Here is a 21,820-nt window from a genome sequence, read left to right on the forward strand (position 1 = left end):
TCTGGACCAGGGATTGAACCCGTGTCTTCTGCATTGGCAGATGGATTCTTTACCACTGAACCACCAGGGATGCCCCAGATTTTTTTTTTTTTAAAGAAAACCCCTTCATGGAAAATCCCTGGTGGTACCGTGGTTAGAACTCAGAGCTTTTACTGCCATGGCCTGGGTTCAATCCCTGGTCAAGGAACTAAGATCCCACAAGCCGCATGGCACAGTTAAAAATAAAAGACAGAAAGAAAACTCCTTCATGATGATGCTGTGTACTTCCATCAAGAGATACCTGATGTTTGCTTTTCTCTCTTTTTGTAAAGTCAGCAACCACTGATGGTCAATGACAGATCCATTATTCCATTAAGGAGGTATAAAAGAATGCTACTCAAATTCTATCTTTTCTTCTTCCTTTATTTGCTGAAAATCCGCTATAAAGATACACTACCCATTGTCAGTGATTTGGTTATCCTGAGCTACAAGTCAGATAGGCAAAGCAGGTTAAGAACTTTCCTTCTTTTTGCCAATATTCAATTCATATCAGTGATTTCTTAGTATCTTCCAATGTGGTAACTGAATTTAAAACAATATGATTGTAACCAAATGGATTTAAACACATTTGATGTTTTCAATTCACTGTAGCTAATGTTCTCAGTGATACTTTTAATGTCTCATCTTTGACCAGCAAAGCTGGCTCCTGTAATAAGTTTCCTGGGGCTGCCATAATAAATTACTACAAACTTGGTAGCTTAAAATAGGAAGGTATCCTCTCACAGAATCTGGAGGCCAAAAGCCCAAAGGTAAGGGGCTGGCAGGGCTGGTTCCTCCTGGGGGCTCTGAAGTAGCACTATCTCATGTCTGTCCTCTCTCTCCTGGTGGTGGCTGGCAACCTTTGGTGTTCCCTGGTTTATAGATGCATCCTTCCAGTCTCTGCCTCCCTCATGTGGGCATCTTTGTTACGTCTTAGTGTGTTAAGTCTCCCTCTCCTTTCTAAAGGGCTCCCCTCATAGCTCAGTTGGTAAAGAATCCACCTGTAATGCAGGAGACCTGGGTTCGATTCCTGGGTTGGGAAGATCCCCTGGAAAAGGGAAAGGCTACCCACTCCAGTATTCTGGCCTGGAGAATTCTATGGACTGTATAGTCCATGGGGTCACAAAGAGTCGGACACGACTGAGCAACTTTCACTTTTCACTTTCTCCTTTCTAAGGACACCGGTCATTGGACTTAGGGCTCCCCTAAATGCAAGACTATCTCATTTGAGACTCTGACTTAATTACATCTTTAAAGACTCTATTCCCAAATTAGGTCACATTTACAGGTACCAGGGCTTAGGACCTGGACATATCGTTTTGTACCATAAAACCTGCTACAGCTCCTGAGTCCTTTTTATATGACTCTCATAGTCTTGTTTTTTGTATGATTTGATGTTCCAGGTTCATCTTGTACATTTCCTCAGACCTGAAATTAGTCATTTCTCTAGGAATGACTGGTTCCCTTCAGTGAAAAATGGTATTGAGAGAGCACAATATAGGTGCCAAAAATGTATTCACTTTTATAATCAGTAAAAATAATTTTCTCTAACAAAAAACTGGCTACATCTATTGTTGAGTCATCAGAATGGTCTCTGATCTACTAATACGTCTAGAATTTCTAAGGATCTCCTTTAAAAAAATAATGCAAACTATATTTAGATGTTCTTTGTAGGATTACTCATAAAAGCAAAAACTGGAAATAGTATAAACAATTATCAGAGATACTGTTAAATGATTTATGGTATAGCCCCTATTGGATTATTATGTAACCATAACAATGATGGCAAGAAAAACATCATAGCAACAGGAGAAATGCTAACACTGTGATGTTAAAAGCAAGAGGATATAAAAATGAATTAAGTTAATTATAGAACATATGAAACTATGTTCACGGAAAAGCACAGAAAGAAAGGCTCCAAATTGCTAATATGATTATTTGAGGGTGATGGGATTGAGAGTCATTGATCACATAGTTCTTTTTGGTATCATGGTTATTTTACTTTTAAAATACCCTATTTATATGTGTGTGTGTTTCTCTTTCTGCACATATACAGAGAATAGTTAAAATCGTGCTTCTTCATCAAAGAACTCTGGGCCCTGCCTTGGAGGTCCTCATAGATACTGTTGTCCTGCCCTGGAAGTTCTGACACTAAACAGGTGGCTGTCTCTGGCTCCAAGGCCAAAACTTCACAGGTTATTCCCTGTGTGACTCAGTGTGACCATGTCCCCAAGCAGGACATACTACTGCCCCGCCTCTGGCTGGCTTAACCTTAACTGTGAAGTTCTGGGGGGACCCTTCTTCTCTGGCCTCCTGTGTTCCTGCTTTGGTTCACATGTGCTCCAAGCTATAACTGAACCGTAAGTCATGCCTGCCTTCCTATGATCTAGGCATGCGAAATAAGAAATCCCAAAAGGGAGGAAGAACGGAACCTTCCTCAGTTATTTTCTTTCTCTTGACCTTAGGTGAATTCCAGAGCCAACGTGGAAAGGAACTTCTAATCCCATGTTGAAGGCTGAATGGAAAATTCTTCTGGGTCTTCCTTCTGCTAATGGGAGCTCCAGCAGGGGCATCACCCTTTCCTGCTTCCGGGTTCCTGAACGTCAGCATCCAAACAATGGTTATTTGTTTCGGCAGAATAGAGAATGCTCCATAAATTTCAGGAGACACATACGAGCCCAGAGGGTTTTTGCTGAGCCTGGTAACTCTCCTGAGAACAAAACCAGGGGTTGTGACTCAGCACCACCAAGTCTGGGGCCCAGCACCACTAAGCTTATTACTGTTTTTCATGTATGAGAGACAAGGCTACCAACCTACTTTCAAGAGAGCACATCATGCCCTCGGAGTGGCTTACACAGCTCCAGGGAGGAGGCCGGTCAGTCTCGCCCAGCCTCCTTCTAACAGTCCTTCTGCGCAGTGGCTGCTGGGGCTGTCTTCTGGCTGGACCTCGCGTTGTTTCCTGGGGGAGGCCAGCGGGTCTGCCCGAGGTTGTGTGGTCTTCTACCTGAGCTTGGTGGCCCAGACAGCTCAGGAGGAGGAGGGGGCACGTGGGTGGCTGGGGTGGCTAACCTGCTGGGTGGTGGCCAGGCAGTACTCGGCGGTGCTCAGGATGCTGCAGATGAGGCAGAGCTCCTCCAGGGTGAACTTGGCTGCCTCGGAGCCCTCCTTTTCCTTGAGCAGGCTGCTGATGGTCAGCCCGCCACTGCTGCTTGTGGTTCTGAGGAAAAGCAACAGGAACTAGTCAGGCCAGGACCTCTCCCTGGCTTCCTGACCTGGAAACAGCACATCTTAAGAAAAAGAAAAGGGGGAAGGAAAGGCTGGACGTGGCCCAAACAAATCCACGCACAATGAGGCCCTTCCGAGTGACCTGACCTTGACGGTCATGTGTTTAAGCTCTCTGACCATCAGAAATAGGAAGAGGCAATCCCAACAGTGAGCCAGTCGTCAGTCATATTAACTACGATGACGCTCAGGCTCAGAGAGAAGGCTGCTGAGCGGCTTCTTTGCTTAGCCTGGAATTTCCTGATCTGCACAGCTCATTCAGGATCACCCGGAGCACAAGAGCTGGTTCCCCAATTGTTTTTCTCAGTTAAGAAAATTCTGCCTGAGAATCTGTGCTTGTGGAGGGGTTCAAGAGCGAAGGTTAACACACGGTTCCTGGCCAAAGTCCTGACTGCCTCAAGAAACACAAAGGTATCTCATCTCTTCCGATTGATCTAATCATGTGATCACAATATAAGAAAATGCAGTTTTTAAAATAACTTCCTGTAGTTATAAAATTTAAACTGTGAGATTCTGTTTGTTTGTTTGTTTTTTGCCATACTGTGTGGCCATGCAGGATATTTTAGTTCCCTGACCAGGGGTCAAACCTGCACCCCTTGTAGTAGAAGTGCGTAGTCTTAACCCCTGGACCACCAGACAAGTCCAAGATTCCACTTTTTAGAAAGAGAATTCAATGACACTTACCCTTAAAAAAATAAAAAAGGAGAAGTTCTTTTCCTTAGGGGGAAAAAAAAAAATCCTAAACTTGCCAGTCTTATTGGTAATTAAAGATTTGAAGACATCTTAATTTTTTTTTTTTTAAGTACCTCTAAGGGTATAAGGACATGGCCCTCTCTTCCACTATGGGTTAGAAGCAACTGTGTAACCATTTTGGAAGTATATTTCAGGAGCTTAGAAAAAAATCTTTAGACTGTTTGACCCAGTAGTTCTACCTCTGTTCAAGGATGCTTTTCTGAGTGTTATTTGAAATACCAAAATAGTGAACCCAATGTAAATGGTCAATTAAGAGAATGGTCAAAATAAAAAAAAAATCTCAGAAGTTAACTCAGGGTCTTCTGCATGTGGGAACATCACAGCATCATGATGTTCATGATGTTAAAAAAGTGTCTTGACTGGAACTTCCCTGGTGGTTCAGTGGCTAAGATTCTGCACTTCCAAGGCAGGGGGCCCAGATTCGCTCCTTGGTCAGGGAACTAGATTCTGCAGGCTGCAACTAAGAACTGGGTTGCAGTCAAGTAAATTAAAAAAAAAAAAAAGTGCTGGATGAATATTTTTACTGTGCTAACTGTTTTCTGCTCTTCTCTTCCGTGTGGCAGACTGACTTCCACACACTTACCTCCCAGGCTCCCTGGCCCTCTGGTCTCCTGTTGGTTTCTGCCAACAGCCATGGGCGCAGCAAGTCAGAGAGGTTGAGCAGAGAGGAGTCTGAGTGACAACGAGCGCTCCTGCTCCCTCTGCTTCAGCATGGTCCTGGCAGTGACCACCTTTGGCCACAGTTCCGTGGGGCAGCCCTCTGTCCACAGCCCCAGCTCTCAGAAGAATTTTAAGGGAGTAACAATCACCCAGGTGTTTGGTGCTTCAGAGGCCTCCGCTGGTTCCTTTCACCTGCCCCACTGCTCTGAACAGTGGCTTTACTGACAATACCGCCAGCCATGTGCCATTCGTTTCCTGCTGTGACACTGACTGATACACACGGAAGGCGCACAGCACGACGTGAAGTGAAAGCAGCAGGGTGCAAACCCAACTATAAGCACCGCAGCCCCGATCCTGTCAAACAAACAAAAGCACACAGCCGCACACGCGACATACATAGAGAACAGAAAAACGTACTGAAAAGTTCAATTTGTCTTCTCTGGGTGGTGTGTTTTTTTTTTTTTAAATCTTCATCTTTGTGCCCTTCTGTGTTTTCCAAACTATAACAAACTTACGTTATTTTGAAAATCAGGATACCAGTTAGTAAAAACTTAAAAATAATGTTAATCATATTCAAATAAATCCTCATTGGTGAAATATTACGTGTTAACTTTAAATGTCTTGCAGAGCCTAGGGCTTTTCTTTCCTCCCAATAATGTAAAACTCCTATATATGACACATTTTAGTGACCATGACAGCAGCTCATTCCAGAACGGCTGAATTTAGTTATGGGGAAGATTTATAATTACTAAATTCTGAAGCATTGCTTTAGATCATATTCTATTATAATAGAAATTACTATATATCCCAAGTATCTCTAAAATTCTAGTCGAACAATCCATTTTATTTCAAGTGATAAGAAATATGGGCTTCCCACGTGGCACTAGTGGTAAAGAATCCACCTGCCAATGTAGGAGACTCCAGAGACATGAGTTCGATCCCTGGGTCAGGAAGATCCCCTGGAGGAAGAAATGGCAACCCACTCCGGTGTCCTTGCCTGGGAAATTCCATGAACAGAGGAGACTGGGGTCTTGCCTGGGAAATCCCATGCACAGTTCATGGGGTCTCAAAGAGTTGGACACTACTGAGCAACTGAATACTCACACACAATAAAAAATATAACGATGTTTTAGTGCCCCAGAATAATACAGACAAGTCACTATAATTAGGAGTTCTGCTATACAATGACCTCGCCACAACCTCCCAACACTTTTACATATTAGGCTCCATCCAAGACAGCAGGATGTCACAAGAGAGACTCTGGCCTGAATGAAACTGCCCTTACTGTTCGAAAGTCATCTCTACCATCACCCCACATTTTTTTCGCCAAGTACTTATTATCCCTGAATCACTGAATCCACGTGAACTAAATCCATCTATAATGAGATTGACACCCTGGAGTCCACCGTGCTAGGATGTGACCTATGCTGGTGGCCAGAGCGGGCATTTCCTGTGACGGTTCTGATTGGCTAGGGGATCCCATTCGAGAGGAAACCATCTCAGGCCCTTAGAAACTCCATCAGGGGATTTTCCTGATATTCTTAGCAGTTCAGTAAACAACTTCAGAATGGATTTCCTCAAAGATTTCCATATTTAGGTATATTCAGACGCTTACTTCACCACTCACACCATAAAGAATGGGAACTCACTTGGGCAGGTTGCCAGAGAGGATTTTCCAGGCATACTCGCGGAGGTACTTCTGGAAAATAGTGGTCAGGGCGATCATGGGCTCCCCGGTACTGAGCTGCGAGCACTGCACCATGCACTTCTTGTAGTAGACGAAGAGGTCGGCGCAGCTGGGGAGCACGGCACCCCCCTCGTCCATATTGGGCTTAGGTGGGCCCTGGGCCTTGAAATCGGCCACAAACCGTTCTATCAGCTCTCCAAGGTTTCTAGGAGGAAGAAAACGTGAAACGTCATTTTAGTTCAACAAGGAGAAAGCAATTGTGCTTGACTGCCACCAGGAAATCACTCCTCATGCTTGTTACATTGAAAACTGGACCCATTTTAATAAATCAAAGACAAATATTACATGATATCACTTATATTCAGAAATGAACCTGTTCACAGAAACAGACTCACAAACAGAAAACAAACGTATGATTATCTAAGAGGGAAAGAGGGGGTGGGGAAAAATTAGGAGCATGGGATTAACATACTGTATATAAAATAGACAATTAGCGAGGATTTACTGTATAACACAGGGAACAACATTCTATATCTTATAATAACCTATATAGGAAAAGAATCAACCTATATAGTTGAATCACTTTGTTGCATACCTGAAATTAACACAGTAATGTGAATCAACTATACCTCAATAAAAAACAATTAATTTAAAACACTAAAAAAATTGGACCCATCTTTATCAGTATCATCAACCAACCACCACCACCACCACCACCACCTCCCCCCACCCCATAATAACATCGATGACAAAATTTGGCATTTGTCTGCTGCTTTACACTTTCCAAGGCATTCCATGGTCACAGTTGATCCCAAACCCCTGGAGGAAAGACAAGGTATTACTGGACCCTCAAGGAGATAACAAAATGAAGGCCTGGAAAGTTGTTCACACAATTTAGTGGCAAAGCTGAGCCTAGAATCTACTGCTTAGCTGTGTGCCCTGGTCCTAGTACCATATTAGTCAGCTTCTCTTGCCAGAAGTGAAACCCTACATCATGACAGTCATCATTTACTGAGCACTTATGCTGCACAGCTCTTTGTAAGCATCACTTCATTGAACTTCACTTGATCATCACAAATAACCTTATGACCTAGGGACTAACACTAATCTCCTTTTTACAAAGCAAGGAACAGAAAAGGACCTTGTCCAGAGTCATACAGCCAGACAGTGGGGGAGCCAGGATTAAAAACCAAGCGGCCTGCCTCCAAACCCCATGGTTTTTACCCACCTACCCTGTGCGTGCATGCATCACTTCAGTCGTGTCTGACTCTTTGTGAGCCTGCAGTAGCCTGCCAGGCTCCTCTGCCAGGCTCCTCTGTCCATGGGATTCTCCAGGTGAGAATACTGGAGTGGGTTACCATGCCCTCAGGGGATCTTCCCTACCCAGGGATTGAACCCATGTCTCTTACATCTCCTACATTGGCAGGCAGGTTCTTTACCACTACTGCCACCTGGGAAGCCCTCCACTCTACCCTACTACTCCTCAAACACAAAAGGTATAATGTCAACAAATACTTAGACATCATTAACCTAAAGGTGGGCTTCCCAGGTAGCTCAATGATAAAGAATCCACCAGCCAAGCAGGAGACGTGGGTTCGATCCCTGATCTGGGAAGTTCCCTGAGAAGGAAATGGCAACCCATTCCATATTCTTGTTTGGGAAATCCCATGGACAAAGGACTGTGGCAGGCCTCAGTCCAGGGGATTGCAAAGAGTCGGATACAATTTAGCAACTGAAAAATAACAATAACCTAAAGATTCCCAGCAGATAGATACCTAAACAAAGAGGACTGTAACGAAATACTCTTTACAAAAAAATGCTCTCTTTCTCCTTTAATGTAGTTTATTCTTAAAACTTCTGGAATTAAAGGTGCAAGAAATTCTGAGAGGAGAGAAACTATTGAGTGGCTCCAGGCTTGTCCCAGGTCACAGTGGTGATGATGGCTTTAGTTTTCGCCCCCTTCCCATTCGAACGTCACTGAGTTTGCCTCAGTCACACTGAGTCATCACTGTTCGCATCCCACAGGCCTGTATTAATTGGTCCCTGCATAGTTGTGCTGTATGAAACATGGGGAAGGGGAGGGTGTTCCCACCCGCCCTGACATTCTGCATCTTTTTAGGTTACTGTCTGAGGCTACAGGAAACCAGCTGTGCTTTTTACATGTATTTATATAAACGTCAGGAAGAAAAAGACAAGAACCACACGCAGTATCAATTAGCACGAAGAGGGGAAGATTGACACTTTACCCAAAAGCTTTTGCTACTATGAGCTTATGACATCCAGATACAGTCACTCTGCCCTCAAAGGACTTCAGGCCTAGGCTGGTGCACTGTGACGGTGGCGATGGTCAGCAAGCCAAGGAGAAGCTTGACTTTGGAAAGCTCCACAGTGACCATCCCCCTTCCTCACACCCTCTTCTTGCCTCACCTTTCCATTTAATCTCCCACTTCTCCACGGTGTCCCCACGCTTCAGCTGGACTCCCCTCAGCTCCATCTCTAGCCCCCAACTCTGCGCCTTTGCCTGGATGCCTTCCTTGGTGTCTCTCCTGTTGCCATCTGTCCACTGCCCTCCTAGCTCAGCTCAGGGGGCACCCAAACAACCCCTACTCACGCCCATCCTCTATATAATTGCAATTTCTGGCATCTGTAACCCTGACACTTTTTTAAAAAACACACTACTATACAGTGTGAGGATGTCACTTATTCTGGAAACATGCTGACCTTCTCCCATCCTGAGCCTGCAGTGGGCAATGCTCATCAGGAATGGCTGTCTTTCTCACTGATCTCCAGGGTAAATTCAGATCCTTCCTGAGATAGTCCTGTAGCCAGTCCTTCTTTTGAGGTAAAGTTGGTACAAAAGGTGAAAGCTACTTGCTCTACAGTGGTAGAATCTTCTTCTCTGTGTCACGCATGTTACTGTAAGATTCTTGAGAGCAGGGATAAGGTCTCTGTTACTTCTGCTCCTCCCCCTTCATGCTTATGTGTGCAACTAATCTCCAAATTATGTTGGTGCCCAACCTCCACATCTTGTCCCTAAAGGGTGGGAATGGAAGGGCGAGGTGGGGGCAGGGCTGCTGCACAGAGGAGACCTCAGAACAGCAGGCAAGGCTTCCACTAGAGCCCTTCTATGAGAGACTCTAACCTCTGGGTCCATGGTACCTACCAAAACAGGGGCCAGAGCTCTGAAGCATTTTTACTTGACCCTCTCATCTAATTCTCCTGGAAGCTGAAGCCAGGATACTTCCTCATCTGCCTCCTATTTCAGAGTCAAGCTGATGAGTAAGACTGTAAATCAATTATGATCATAGAACAGAGACAAAAATTTCCTCATAAACAAAGCTCTAACAATCTTCCACATTTTTCAGAATGTTCACTGGTTTACTTTGGACACTGTTCTCTGGTGTGAATGAGAAATAAACCAGTCAGAGTATCCCACCCCTCTCTTTCACCTAGCACTCTTCATCAGCATGCTGCTATGCCACACGAGACACTGGAAAACGAGCAATCAAGCAGCTTCACAGAAGAGAAGAGGAAAAGTCACCCAGATGGGAAGGGCAAGGTGCATGAGCTGGCACAGTGGGTCCAAACCAATCAAAAACTGACGGAGCACTTAGTATGTGCAAAGTGCTGTGGGCTGTATCAGATAAAAATGAGTTCACCTAAAAAAAAAAAAAGGCTACCACTTCTTCCAGACATCAAGTGCTACCCTGAGTTTCGGCATGACGTTATAGGAAGAGCTACTGGAGAAAGGGACATGCGCATGCTGACCTGTTGAATGAAATTGTAGACTTACCCTTTAAGCCCTAAAGCAATCACAATCAAATAAACGTTTATAAAGGGTTAAGTCCTGCTCATGGTGCTGTGAGGATAAAGACATAGTATCCTAATTAGGGGAGACAGGACTTTCATGCTTATGATCTTAAGATCTCAAGATGCCAATAAATTGCTAGTTTTGCAGTATAGACACTACAAACAATTTGTTTTAGACAAAGAAAATATGAGAGGAAACTAGACAGAAAATTCCATAGCAGATTCAGGTGAAAGAATAAAGGCCTAGAGTCAGAAGTATAAAGGACTTCCCTGGTGGTCTAGTAGCTAAGACTGCATGCTCCCAATGCAGGAGGGCCCAGTTTCAATTCTAGTACACAACCCCCCAAAAAATTTCTTAAAAAAAAAAAAAAAAGTACAGAATACAATGTGAGAGGCAGAGGACGGGAAGCCGGTGCAGGCTGGCCGAGGCAGAAGATACCTGCAGTTAGGTTCACACACATCTGAATTCCCACAGCAAACCAGTGTCGTACCTTTCACCCCTCCACGCTGTGTTCCAAAATGGTTTTTTGGTCTCTCTCTTACCCTAAGCTGTAAGCCTATAAACTAGGTACCTTGCTGCGTGCATTATAAATACAATCTCATTTAACCCTCAAAGCAGCCCTGATCAGAAGGCATTAATACCCCCATTTTAAAAATGAAAAAACTGATGCTGAGAAAAATAATGTAACTTGCCCTAGGTCACAGAATTTATTGGAGCTAGAATTTGAACTGGGGCCTGACTCCCAAGCCAAGCTCTATCAACTACCCGAGGCTTTGATTTCAAATCTCAAAAGCGCTACACAGACCTGCGGTGTCACAATGCCTGCTCGGATTCCCTTTCTCTTCAGCTTAAAGAAAGACATCGTGGGTGTGGATGGCATCTTTTGCCTTCTTCCCTGTAACTTGAGCTTTTAACCCAAGAACTGTATAAGCATTTCAGGGGAGCCATGTGGAATACTGCTGGGAGCGCCACTGATACAAAAAACCACCTGGGAACAAAGACTATTTCAGAGCAATGGCAATAGAGGGAAAGATTAAAACACAGAGAGGAAAACCACACAGCAGACCAAGCTTAGGTATGGATAATCAAGGCTGTTTTTCCTGGTGGATCTGCAGGCAGCATTCACAGAAATGGTATTTTAATTGGAAAGTACAGGAGAGGTGGCTCCATTAGAGGAAGATGGTAGTCAGAAAAAGTGGGCAACAGGATGAGTGTGGGCGAAGCAGCTTAAGACCCCAGGAAGGTAGAGAACTTGTTCATCCAAGGGTACATGCAAGCTTCCCAGGTGGCGCTAGTGGTAAAGAATCTGCATGCCAGTGCAAGACACATCAAGAGACGCGGGTTCCATCCTTGGGTCGGGAAGATCCCCTGGAGGAGGGCACAGCAACCCACTCCAGTATTCTTGCCTGGAGAAACCTATGGACAGAGGAGCATGGTGAGCTACAGTCCACAGGATCACAGAGAGTCAGATACGACTGAAGCGATTTAGCACACATATACCCCTTCCTTTTGACTGGGGCAGGAGGGTTGGCTCTGGTGTGGTCAGTGGGGTTGGAGAGCCCCAACCCCAGATAACCCAACAGAGCAGATAAATAACTACATGGAGGATACTGGGAACAAGTTTCTCACGGCTGTAGAGAGCAGTTACAGACGTGGGAACAGGGAGGCCCCAGTAACCCCTGTGGTGTTAGGTTAGAACTGGAGTTACTGGCATAGACTGATGGGTTTAACTACATAAATAGGTATAAAAGGATAAAAATATACATGGATATACACATACATGTATTTCTTAGCTCTCTCGGCATGGAGGGCCTAGAAGCACGGTACTCAAGCAGTAATGAACAGACCTGATGAGCAGCACTTAGTTTCTAAACATCTCCCGCCAAGGGAACAAGGGATCCTGGAAAAATGGATGACTCCAGGGCTGGGTTAGGAAAGTACAAGATGAGCCTGGTGTATTTTGCTGTGCCAGAAAGAAAGTGCTCAAAAAACACTAGAGGCATACAAAAAGGATGGAAACCCAGCTGGAAGGGGCCAAGTCAAGGACAATTTGACCATTAAAACAAATAATGATGGACCCTGGAAGAGAAGAAGAACGTTAGTGGAAAAACTGGTAAAATCCAAATAAGGCCTGGAGTTAAGTGACTAGTACTGTATCAGTGTTAACCAGCTGGTTTTGATGATAACTATACTACAGTTATGTAAGATACGAACATGGAGGAGCTTACGAGAGGGAATATGGAGTATCTGCACTATTTTTGAAATTTTTCTTAGGTCTAAATTTATTCCAACATAAAGTTAAAAGATAAAAAGATAGTAATGGCTATAAACCCACTGAATAAGATAGGAATCCACATGTCCATGCTGATAAATAAATGGAGAAAAGAGAAAGCTATTTCTTAAAACAGAAGAAATGCAGAAGAAATGATGGGATTAGAAAAATAATTACATGGCAACTCTCTTAGTATTAAAGGATTCAGACAAATGTCATTAACGAATGGTAAAATAAGTAAGTAAAGTATGAGAAAAAAGCTATTTATATGGGTTCAAGGTTAAGTAATTAACACTTATTAAATACTTATTAATTAACCTGGCCGATACCATCTACACCAAGTAGTAAAAATGAGCAGCACAAGTTATGAGACACGTTGACGCTGTATGTCTCATGACAGGAGTCACTGAGAAAAACACGGCACCACTTCTGTATGAATCATGAGTCACGAGTCTGCAGCAGTCAGAACCAGACTGAGGGACATTCCACAAAGTAACTGGGCTGCACTCATCAAAAATTTTCAGGCTATGGAAGATAAAGAAAGAATAAGTTATTCTTCTGGATGGAACCAAGAGTTGTGACAAATAAATGTAACCCGCGATCCTGGAATGGATTTGGGATCTATAAAAAACAGGATTGGGACAAACGGGGAAAGCGAATGGGGTCTATGGATTCAATGCAAGTGCTGTGTCAACGCTACCTTCTTGACTTTAATGACTACACTGCGGCTATGTGGGGCTGCCAGGTGGCTCAGTAGAAAAGATCCGCCTGCCAATGCAGGAGACATGGGTTTAATACTGGGTGGGGAAGATCCCCTGGAGAAAGGAATGGCAACCCACTCCAGTATTCTTGCCTGGAAAATTCCATGGACAGAAGGGCCTGGCGGGCTACAGGCCATAGGGTCACAAAAGAGTCGGACATGACTTAAGAGACTAATAAACAAACAAACAAAAAACAATGTGTATATATACATGAGAATGTCTGTCTGTGAGTGTGTCTGCTCAGAGGTGGGAGGGACAGCTGTTAATGGAAGAATATGGGTGAAGGATACACAGGAGCTCTGTGTACAATTCTTGGAACTCTTCTGAAAGTTAGAAGTTAATTCAAAACAAACGATAAGCAACGTCTGTTTACAGGAAACTCTAGGCTTGACCAAGCTAGAAGCGGTGGCAGGCTCTATTTCAACAAAAGCTATTACAGAGAACTCAGGAGAATGGGCAGGAATGGAGTCACTAATAATTTCTCAGCCTGAAAATGTCACTGAACAGAGTGAAGAAAAAGTGGTTATGGAGAGAAATCAAATGGGCAGAAATGGAGTCACTAATAATTTCTCAGCCTGAAAATGTCACTGAATGGAGTGAAGGAAAAGTGGTTATGGAGAGAAATCGCTTCTGCAAGAGTCAGCCAAAAAAAATGACTACATCTCCAAGAGCAGAAGAGATACAACTAACTTCCTCCTTGGACATAAACAAAAACTGAGACACCGGCTCAGGGCATGGAAGGACAGCTCGGCCCAGCCGGGTGAGAGGTGACTTCGGGACAGCTCCACTCCTGCCTCCTCCCTGGGCACTGGCTCCGCAGTCCTCCTGCTGCTGCTGGGCCCTGGGCTGGGGCAGGTGCTGCCAGGACTCTCCCCAGGTAGGGAGGGCGCTACGGAGATGAGAGAGTGGACCCCACGCCAGGCTCAACCGAGAGCTGGCAGCACTGACCAGGCCACCCAAGCACCTGAGAACCTGGAACCGGGTCACCAGAAGGGCAGGGCAGACGCGGCTCCTGAGCCCTGTTTTCTTGTGCCAGGTGCCGACATGTCGTTTCATTTCACCCTCGCCGCTAATCCTGCCAGGGGGGCTTTATTCACTCGACTGTAGAGGGTGTAAAACAGACTCGGAGAGGTGAGGACCAGAGCTGGAGGCCCGAGGCAGTGGGGTGCAGGGCTTGGATGCAAGTGCAGGTCTGTCTGGCACCCAGGCCCATGCTCTTTCCACTACCTTGGGTTGGGTCTCTGTCCTCTGGGAGGACATGTGAATGGCCTCAGGTTTTCCTCCTTGCAGAGCTACAACAGGAGTAGTGATTTGCCCCCAGTCAGTGTCCACTTGAGTTCCTTCCCCAGTCTTAGGATTCTCTGACTTTAGGAAGGACTTTGAAGAACCTCTTGAAACTGTACTCAAAATAGCGTGTGGGTTCACATGGATTTTTTTTTTTGGCAAAGAGGCCTGTGGTTTTTATTGGTTCTCTGAGGGGTCTATGACTCAAGGGTAACAACCCACTGCTTTAGGCATTATTCTGTCTGATGCTCTCCTGTAACAGATGAAGAAATGGGTTTCTTGAACCTGATTTCCTGCTCCCAGCTTTTGCTGCTTATTCTGGAGCGAGAGCAGCCCAGCCTACGCAGTTCTCCTATGAGAAGCTTCCGCTACTGCCCTCGTGCTGTGGAGCGTTCTGGCGAGGCCAGGCGGCAGGCTGAGGGGCCAGCACTGCATTTTTTCAGAGAGAAATGGAGAGTCCCTAAGGAAGGGAGGGCTGGCCCTTTGCCCAAAGCCTCATGAACAATGAGTGTGCTTTATATGAATTGAGGCCATGTGAGAAGAGTGGATCCCAGGATGATACCAGATAATCTACAAAATGACTCTTTTTTTTTTCTTAAACTGGACAGGTTTGGGGAAACCACATGGTTATCTCAGATATGCACTTTAAACTCTGGACCCAACAGCCTTCAAGCCTTTCTAAAAATAAGAATTTGGATTGATAAGATAGGGGTTTGGCCCATAATAGTCATACAGGTGGGCTGCTTCAAGACCTGTTCATCTAACAGGCAAATAGCAGCTCCTTTTTCCTTTCCCGCAGAGGTGTCTTATTAGTAATCTTGAGAAAAAACTTTGTGAATGCAGAAGACAGGATGTTTCTTTAAAAAAAAATGGTAATAGTAACTATTTAACAGATGAGGAAATAATTTCTTAAACTTGATTTTAGTAGTCTGCCCTTCTGCATGCCTATGGATGTAAGCCGAATGGATAGAGAGCAGGAGGAAAACTGAGGCTTTACAAGGCAAAAGATGTCAAGGCAACTTTTTTTTTGCTGGGTAGGTGGCAGGGAGGAGGTTGTTTTTGTTAACATAGAAGCTCTTTCACAAATTAATCTTCCGGGGTTTTAATATGTAATTTGTAATGTGATTACAAAATATGCATTTTGTAATCAACGAAGAAAAGAATAGAAGCAATCTATCACCAATTCAATGGACATGAGTTTGAGCAAACTCTGGGAGATAATGGAGTACAGAGGAGCCTGGGGTGCTGCAGTCCATGGGGTAGGGGTCACAAAGAGTCGGACACAACTTGGCGAATGAACAACAATAAAATAAAATTGTTGAAGAACAATAATGTTCCAGGTAAGACACAAATATCCACTTGAAATGTTCTCTTAATTTTCTGGTTTACCCTTGGAATATACTTTTAAGTAAGAATGTGCTAAAATGAAAGAAGCATTAAAAAACAAAGAGGGGGAAGGACTAGACCTCAGGACCTAAGTGCTTTCCCAGAGAACGCCCCTTGAGGGGCTTCTCAGAGCCGCTGCCGTCCCCTGTGAGCCGCTCTCTGGTCCTCCTAAACATATACTTTAGGCTACAGGGCCTCTTCTCGAAGCCTGGACCAGCCTGCCTCTAGTCAGTTCGGCCTGTTTCAGAAACCTGGCCTTTCCAGACTGGGCCTTCCACAGTTGCTCTGGCTGTGGACAGAGATTCAGGGATGAGGAGAGCATAGAAGTGGATACTGGAACATGACCAAACTCTGCTGGCTGTGAGAGCACTCATGACCATATTCAACTGGCTGTGGTTGCAGTGGGCTGCTTGGTAAGCATTTTCTGGAGCCTCTGCATTTGTAAAAAGCATGTATATTAAATGGATGATAATCCATCAAAGAAAATAAGAAGCCATCAGTCCAAACAGACAAAAACAAACAAACCAACAAGTGGGGGAGAAGAGGAAGCTCTTCCTTGTAGTAGAATTCCAATGAGTAAATGTAGAAGAAATGACAGAAACCCACAGTGTTTGGCAAACACTACAGTAATCACTGTCAGGCAGGAATTGTCAAGAGATGTGACAATGAGGGGCGAAGTGATGAGACGGGGGATACTTACATGGTCCTGAAGTATCCCCCCACAAAATACTTATTATAAAGCAAAAGCGCAGCCTTATTGGGAAAAAGCTGGAAGATACCACTTAAGCAACGGGTCAAGGTCAACCTCAGCAGTAACAGGACAAAGCCACGTGAGATGCCCCCTCCTGACATCGTGCACTGAGCACTGAGAAGGACACAATGTCACCTCTGTGGTGTTCTTGCCCCAAACACATAATCTGGATTTAATCAAGAGGAAACATCACAAACAGAAATTGAGGGCTTTGGACAAAAGAGCTGGTCAAACACTTTTCAAAAGTGTCAAGGTCATGAAAGACAAAGAAGAGACTGAGGAACTGTTCAAGCTTAAAGGAGACTAAGGAGACCTGACAACTAAACGCATGACTGGATCTTGGACCAGAGGAAGGACATGCAGGGGAGAATAGCACCTTCCTGATTTTGATAACTGCGGTTCTATAAGCTGCTACCATTCTCTGGGGGCTTCCCAGGTGGTGCAGGGGTAAAGACCCCGCCCACCAATGTAGGAGACATGGGTTCAATTCCTGGGTTAGAAGATCCCCTGGAGAAGGAAATGGCAACCCACTCCAGTATTCTTGCCTTGGAAATCCCATGGGCAGAGGAGCCTGGTGGGCTACAGTCCATGGGGTCACAAAGAGTCAGACCTGACTTAGCAACTAAACAACCACCACCATTCTCTGGACAAAGGATATATGAGAATTCTTTTATAACTTTTTGGTGAATCTAAATGATTTCAAAATGAAAAGTTAAACAAATTATACTTGAAAACATATACATCAGAGTTGAGGCTTTCATTCTCCACTTTTCAGCACCTGGCACCGTAAAGCCTGGCAGGCTGACATGCAGACGTAAGGGCTCAGGCCCATCTCGGAACTAGGTGCTGGGACCTGTTTGGGAGCGCCTTAGAGTCACATTCAGGCTTCTGAGATTGACAGACATAATACATCATAACACTCAAAAGACCAAGAAGTATCCTTAGCAGCTTTCCAGGGAGGGTTATGGGCATGCCAAGTCCCTCCTTCACCATCTAGAAGGAGCTGTGCCCTTGTGAGGCCCCTCCCTGACTTGAGGCAGGAGAAATGGCAGGAGAAAGCAGCAAAATGGTTGTCAACTCACTTGTCCTGGGACTCAATGTACACGTAGAGATGCGGCTCAAAACACTTGGAAACAATGCCGTGAAATGGATTGTCTGGGGCTTTAGGCTTCTTAGGCTGTAAAGGGAAAAAAGAGAGAAAAGGAAAGAAAAAAAGAAACTCTATACTTGAGCCATTTTTGCAAATTTTCCAGCAGTTTCAACAAAAACATCCCTTCAAAGTTCACTCCTAACTTACAGAAAAGAAGCACGCGGTGTAACTAGACTGGGACTATGTCCTGTATTATAATTCATGCCAGCTTGTGAATAATAAACCAGCTTTGTTGGCATCATTTATGTGCTCTGTGCAGTGAAAGATTTACAGCTACTGTGATAACACATGCATTTTCAATTTGGAAGGTCTTCATCATCTGACTGATGTTTCAAAAATGCAAATTCTTGCTAATAATCAGCACCTTATAGCTGGGCAGTGCCTTGGAATGTCTAAAGTACTTTTACACAGTCTAGTTTTGAAAGCCTCCATTTACTGCTTGTTATTATGGGCCAAGCACTTTGATACAAAATAACATCTCATCTACTCCTCACAACAACCCTCAATGTAAGAATTATGACTACTATTTTACACTAAAAGAAGGGCTTCCCTGGTGGCTCAGCTGGTAAAGAATCCATCTACAGTGAGGGAGACCTAGGTTCGATCCCTGGGTTGGGAAGATTCCCTGGAGAAGGGAAAGGGCTACTTGCTCCAGTATTCCGGCCTGGAGAATTCCATGGACTGTATAGTCCATGGGGTCGCAAAGAGATGGACATGACTGAGCGCCTTTCACTTTCACTACACCTAAAGAGGCACAGGAGGTGTTAGCAGCCTGCCCCCAGGCACAGGGTGGCGTCTCCTACCTCCGAAACTAGAACTCTTCCTATTAGATCACTGCTGTCCCTGCAGTGCTTCCTGACTGCTGAATTTCATCAACAAATAGGAAAAAACAAAAACAAGAAGGGTAGGGTGCCAACACAGGGTTGCTAACTTTTCATTTTGCTACTTTATACTCTCAATATTCTCGCCACAAGTTCCTAAAAGAGTATTTTATACCTAAACCTTTTAAAAGAGAAAATAGCTGCATAAAGGCAGTTCTTCCCAAGAAGAGACAGTTAGTTGGTGACCTTATACCAAGATAGAAAGATAGATAGGTAGACAGACAGGCTGGCTGTTTTATCTGCATATTTTGCCTTGCACCAGCGAAAACATGGATCAGCCCTGGTCCCCAACTGATGCTGGGAAAACTGTATCTGATAAAAAGGTTATCTGGGTAGGCAAGCATTTAAAAACGACTATTTGCTACATGATAGAATAGCCATCATGGTCAACAAAAAAGTCCGAAATGCAATACTTGGATGCAATCTCAAAAATGACAGAATGATCTCTGTTCGTTTACAAGGCAAACCATTCAATATTACAGTAATCCAAGTCTATGCCCCAACCAGTAACGCTGAAGAAGCTGAAGTTGAACGGTTCTATGAAGACCTACAAGACCTTTTAGAACTAACACCCAAAAAAGATGTCCTTTTCATTATAGGGGACTGGAATGCAAAAGTAGGAAGTCAAGAAACACCTGGAGTAACAGGCAAATTTGGCCTTGGAATATGGAATGAAGCAGGGCAAAGACTAATAGAGTTTTGCCAAGAAAATGCACTGGTCATAGCAAACACCCTCTTCCAACAACACAAGAGAAGACTCTACACATGGACATCACCAGATGGTCAACACCGAAATCAGATTGATTATATTCTTTGCAGCCAAAGATGGAGAAGCTCTATACAGTCAACAAAAACAAGACCAGGAGCTGGCTGTGGCTCAGATCATGAACTCCTAATTGCCAAATTCAGACTTAAACTGAAGAAAGTAGGGAAAACCACTAGACCATTCAGGTATGACCTAAATCAAATCCCTTATGATTATACAGTGGAAGGGAGAAATAGATTTAAGGGACTAGATCTTATAGACACAGTGCCTGATGAACTATGGACGGAGGTTCGTGACATTGTACAGAAGACAGGGATCAAGACCATCCCCATGGAAAAGAAATACAAAAAAGCAAAATGGCTGTCTGAGGAGGCCTTACAAATAGCTGTGAAAAGAAGAGAAGTGAAAAGCAAAGGAGAAAAGGAAAGATATAAGCATCTGAATGCAGAGTTCCAAAGAATAGCAAGAAGAGATAAGAAAGCCTTCCTCAGCGATCAATGCAAAGAAATAGAGGAAAACAACAGAATGGGAAAGACTAGAGATCTCTTCAAGAAAATTATAGATATCAAGGGAACATTTCATGCAAAGATGGGCTCAATAAAGGACAGAAATGGTATGGACCTAACAGAAGCAGAAGATATTAAGAAGACGTGACAAGAATGCACAGAAAAACTGTACAAAAAAGATCTTCATGACCAAGATAATCATGATGGTGTGATCACTCACCTAGAGCCAGACATCCTGGAATGTGAAGTCAAGTGGGCCATAGAAAGCATCACTACAAACAAAGCTAGTGGAGGTGATGGCATTCCAGTTGAGTTATTTCAAATCCTGAAAGATGATGCTGTGAAAGTGCTGCACTCAGTATGCCAGCAAATTTGGAAAACTCAGCAGTGGCCACAGGACTGGAAAAGGTCAGTTTTCATTCCAATCCTAAAGAAAGGCAATGCCAAAGAATGCTCAAACTACCGCACAATTGCACTCATCTCACACACTAGTAAAGTAATGATCAAAATTCTCCAAGCCAGGCTTCAGCAATACGTGAACCGTGAACTTCCAGACGTTCAAGCTGGTTTTAGAAAAGGCAGAGGAACCAGAGATCAAATTGCCAACATCCGCTGGATCATCGAAAAAGCAAGAGAGTTCCAGACAAACATCTATTTCTGCTTTATTGACTATGCCAAAGCCTTTGACTGTGTGGATCACAGAAAACTGTGGAAAATTCTGAAAGAGATGGGAATACCAGACCACCTGACCTGCCTCTTGAGAAACCTATATGCAGGTCAAGAAGCAACATTTAGAACTGGACATGGAACAACAGACTGGTTCCAAATAGGAAAAGGAGTACGTCAAGGCTGTATATTGTCACCCTGCTTATTTAACTTATATGCAGAGTACATCATGAGAAACACTGGGCTGGAAGAAGCACAAGCTGGAATCAAGATTGCCGGGAGAAATATCAATAACCTCAGATATGCAGATGACACCACCCTTATGGCAGACAGTGAAGAGGAACTCAAAAGCCTCTTGATGAAAGTGAAAGAGGAGAGTGAAAAAGTTGGCTTAAAGCTCAACATTCAGAAAACGAAGATCATGGCATCTGGTCCCATCACTTCATGGGAAATAGATGGGGAAACAGTGTCAGACTTTATTTTTTTGGGCTCCAAAATCACTGCAGATGGTGACTGCAGCCATGAAATTAAAAGACGCTTACTCCTTGGAAGGAAAGTTATGACCAACCTAGATAGCATACTCAAAAGCAGAGACATTACTTTGCCAACAAAGGTCCGTCTAGTCAAGGCTATGGTTTTTCCAGTGGTCATGTATGAATGTGAGAGTTGGACTGTGAAGAAAGCTGAGCGCCAAAGAATTGATGCTTTTGAACTGTGGTGCTGGAGAAGACTCTTAAGAGTCCCATGGACTGCAAGGAGATCCAACCAAGTCCATTCTGAAGGAGATCAGCCCTGGGATTTCTTTGGAAGGAATGATGCTAAGGCTAAAACTCCAGTACTTTGGCCACCTCATGCAAAGAGTTGACTCATTGGAAAAGACTCTGATGCTGGGAGGGATTGGGGGCAGGAGGAGAAAGGGATGACAGGGGATGAGATGGCTGGATGGCATCACTGACTCGATGGACGTGAGTCTGAGTGAACTCCAGGAGTTGGTGATGGACAGGGAAGCGTGGCATGCTGCGATTCATGGGGTTGCAAAGAGTTGGACATGACTGAGCGACTGAACTAAACTGATTCGCTACTAAATTTCCTTTCAAAACATCTAAAAAATAAACAAGATCTTCCTACATATTTCTGTTCCTAAAAAAAGAAAAAGCCAATTGTATCTGTGTTTTGTTTGTGGGCA

General features: G+C 44.1%; 1 protein-coding gene across 1 annotated transcript in view; it reads right to left on the minus strand.

Annotated features, from left to right (window-relative positions):
- Positions 1-21,820, minus strand: part of VPS53 (VPS53 subunit of GARP complex) — a 124,858-nt gene that overhangs the window by 37,390 nt on the left and 65,648 nt on the right. The window contains exons 13-15 of the mRNA XM_006052711.4: positions 17,748-17,842; positions 6,363-6,605; positions 3,088-3,235 (exon numbers count right to left, since the gene is read on the minus strand). Coding sequence (XP_006052773.1) covers positions 3,088-3,235; positions 6,363-6,605; positions 17,748-17,842 — 486 coding nt within the window. The remainder of the gene's footprint in view (positions 1-3,087; positions 3,236-6,362; positions 6,606-17,747; positions 17,843-21,820) is intronic.

Source organism: Bubalus bubalis, chromosome 3, assembly GCF_019923935.1.
Source record: "Bubalus bubalis isolate 160015118507 breed Murrah chromosome 3, NDDB_SH_1, whole genome shotgun sequence".
Classification (NCBI taxonomy): Eukaryota; Metazoa; Chordata; class Mammalia; order Artiodactyla; family Bovidae; genus Bubalus; species Bubalus bubalis.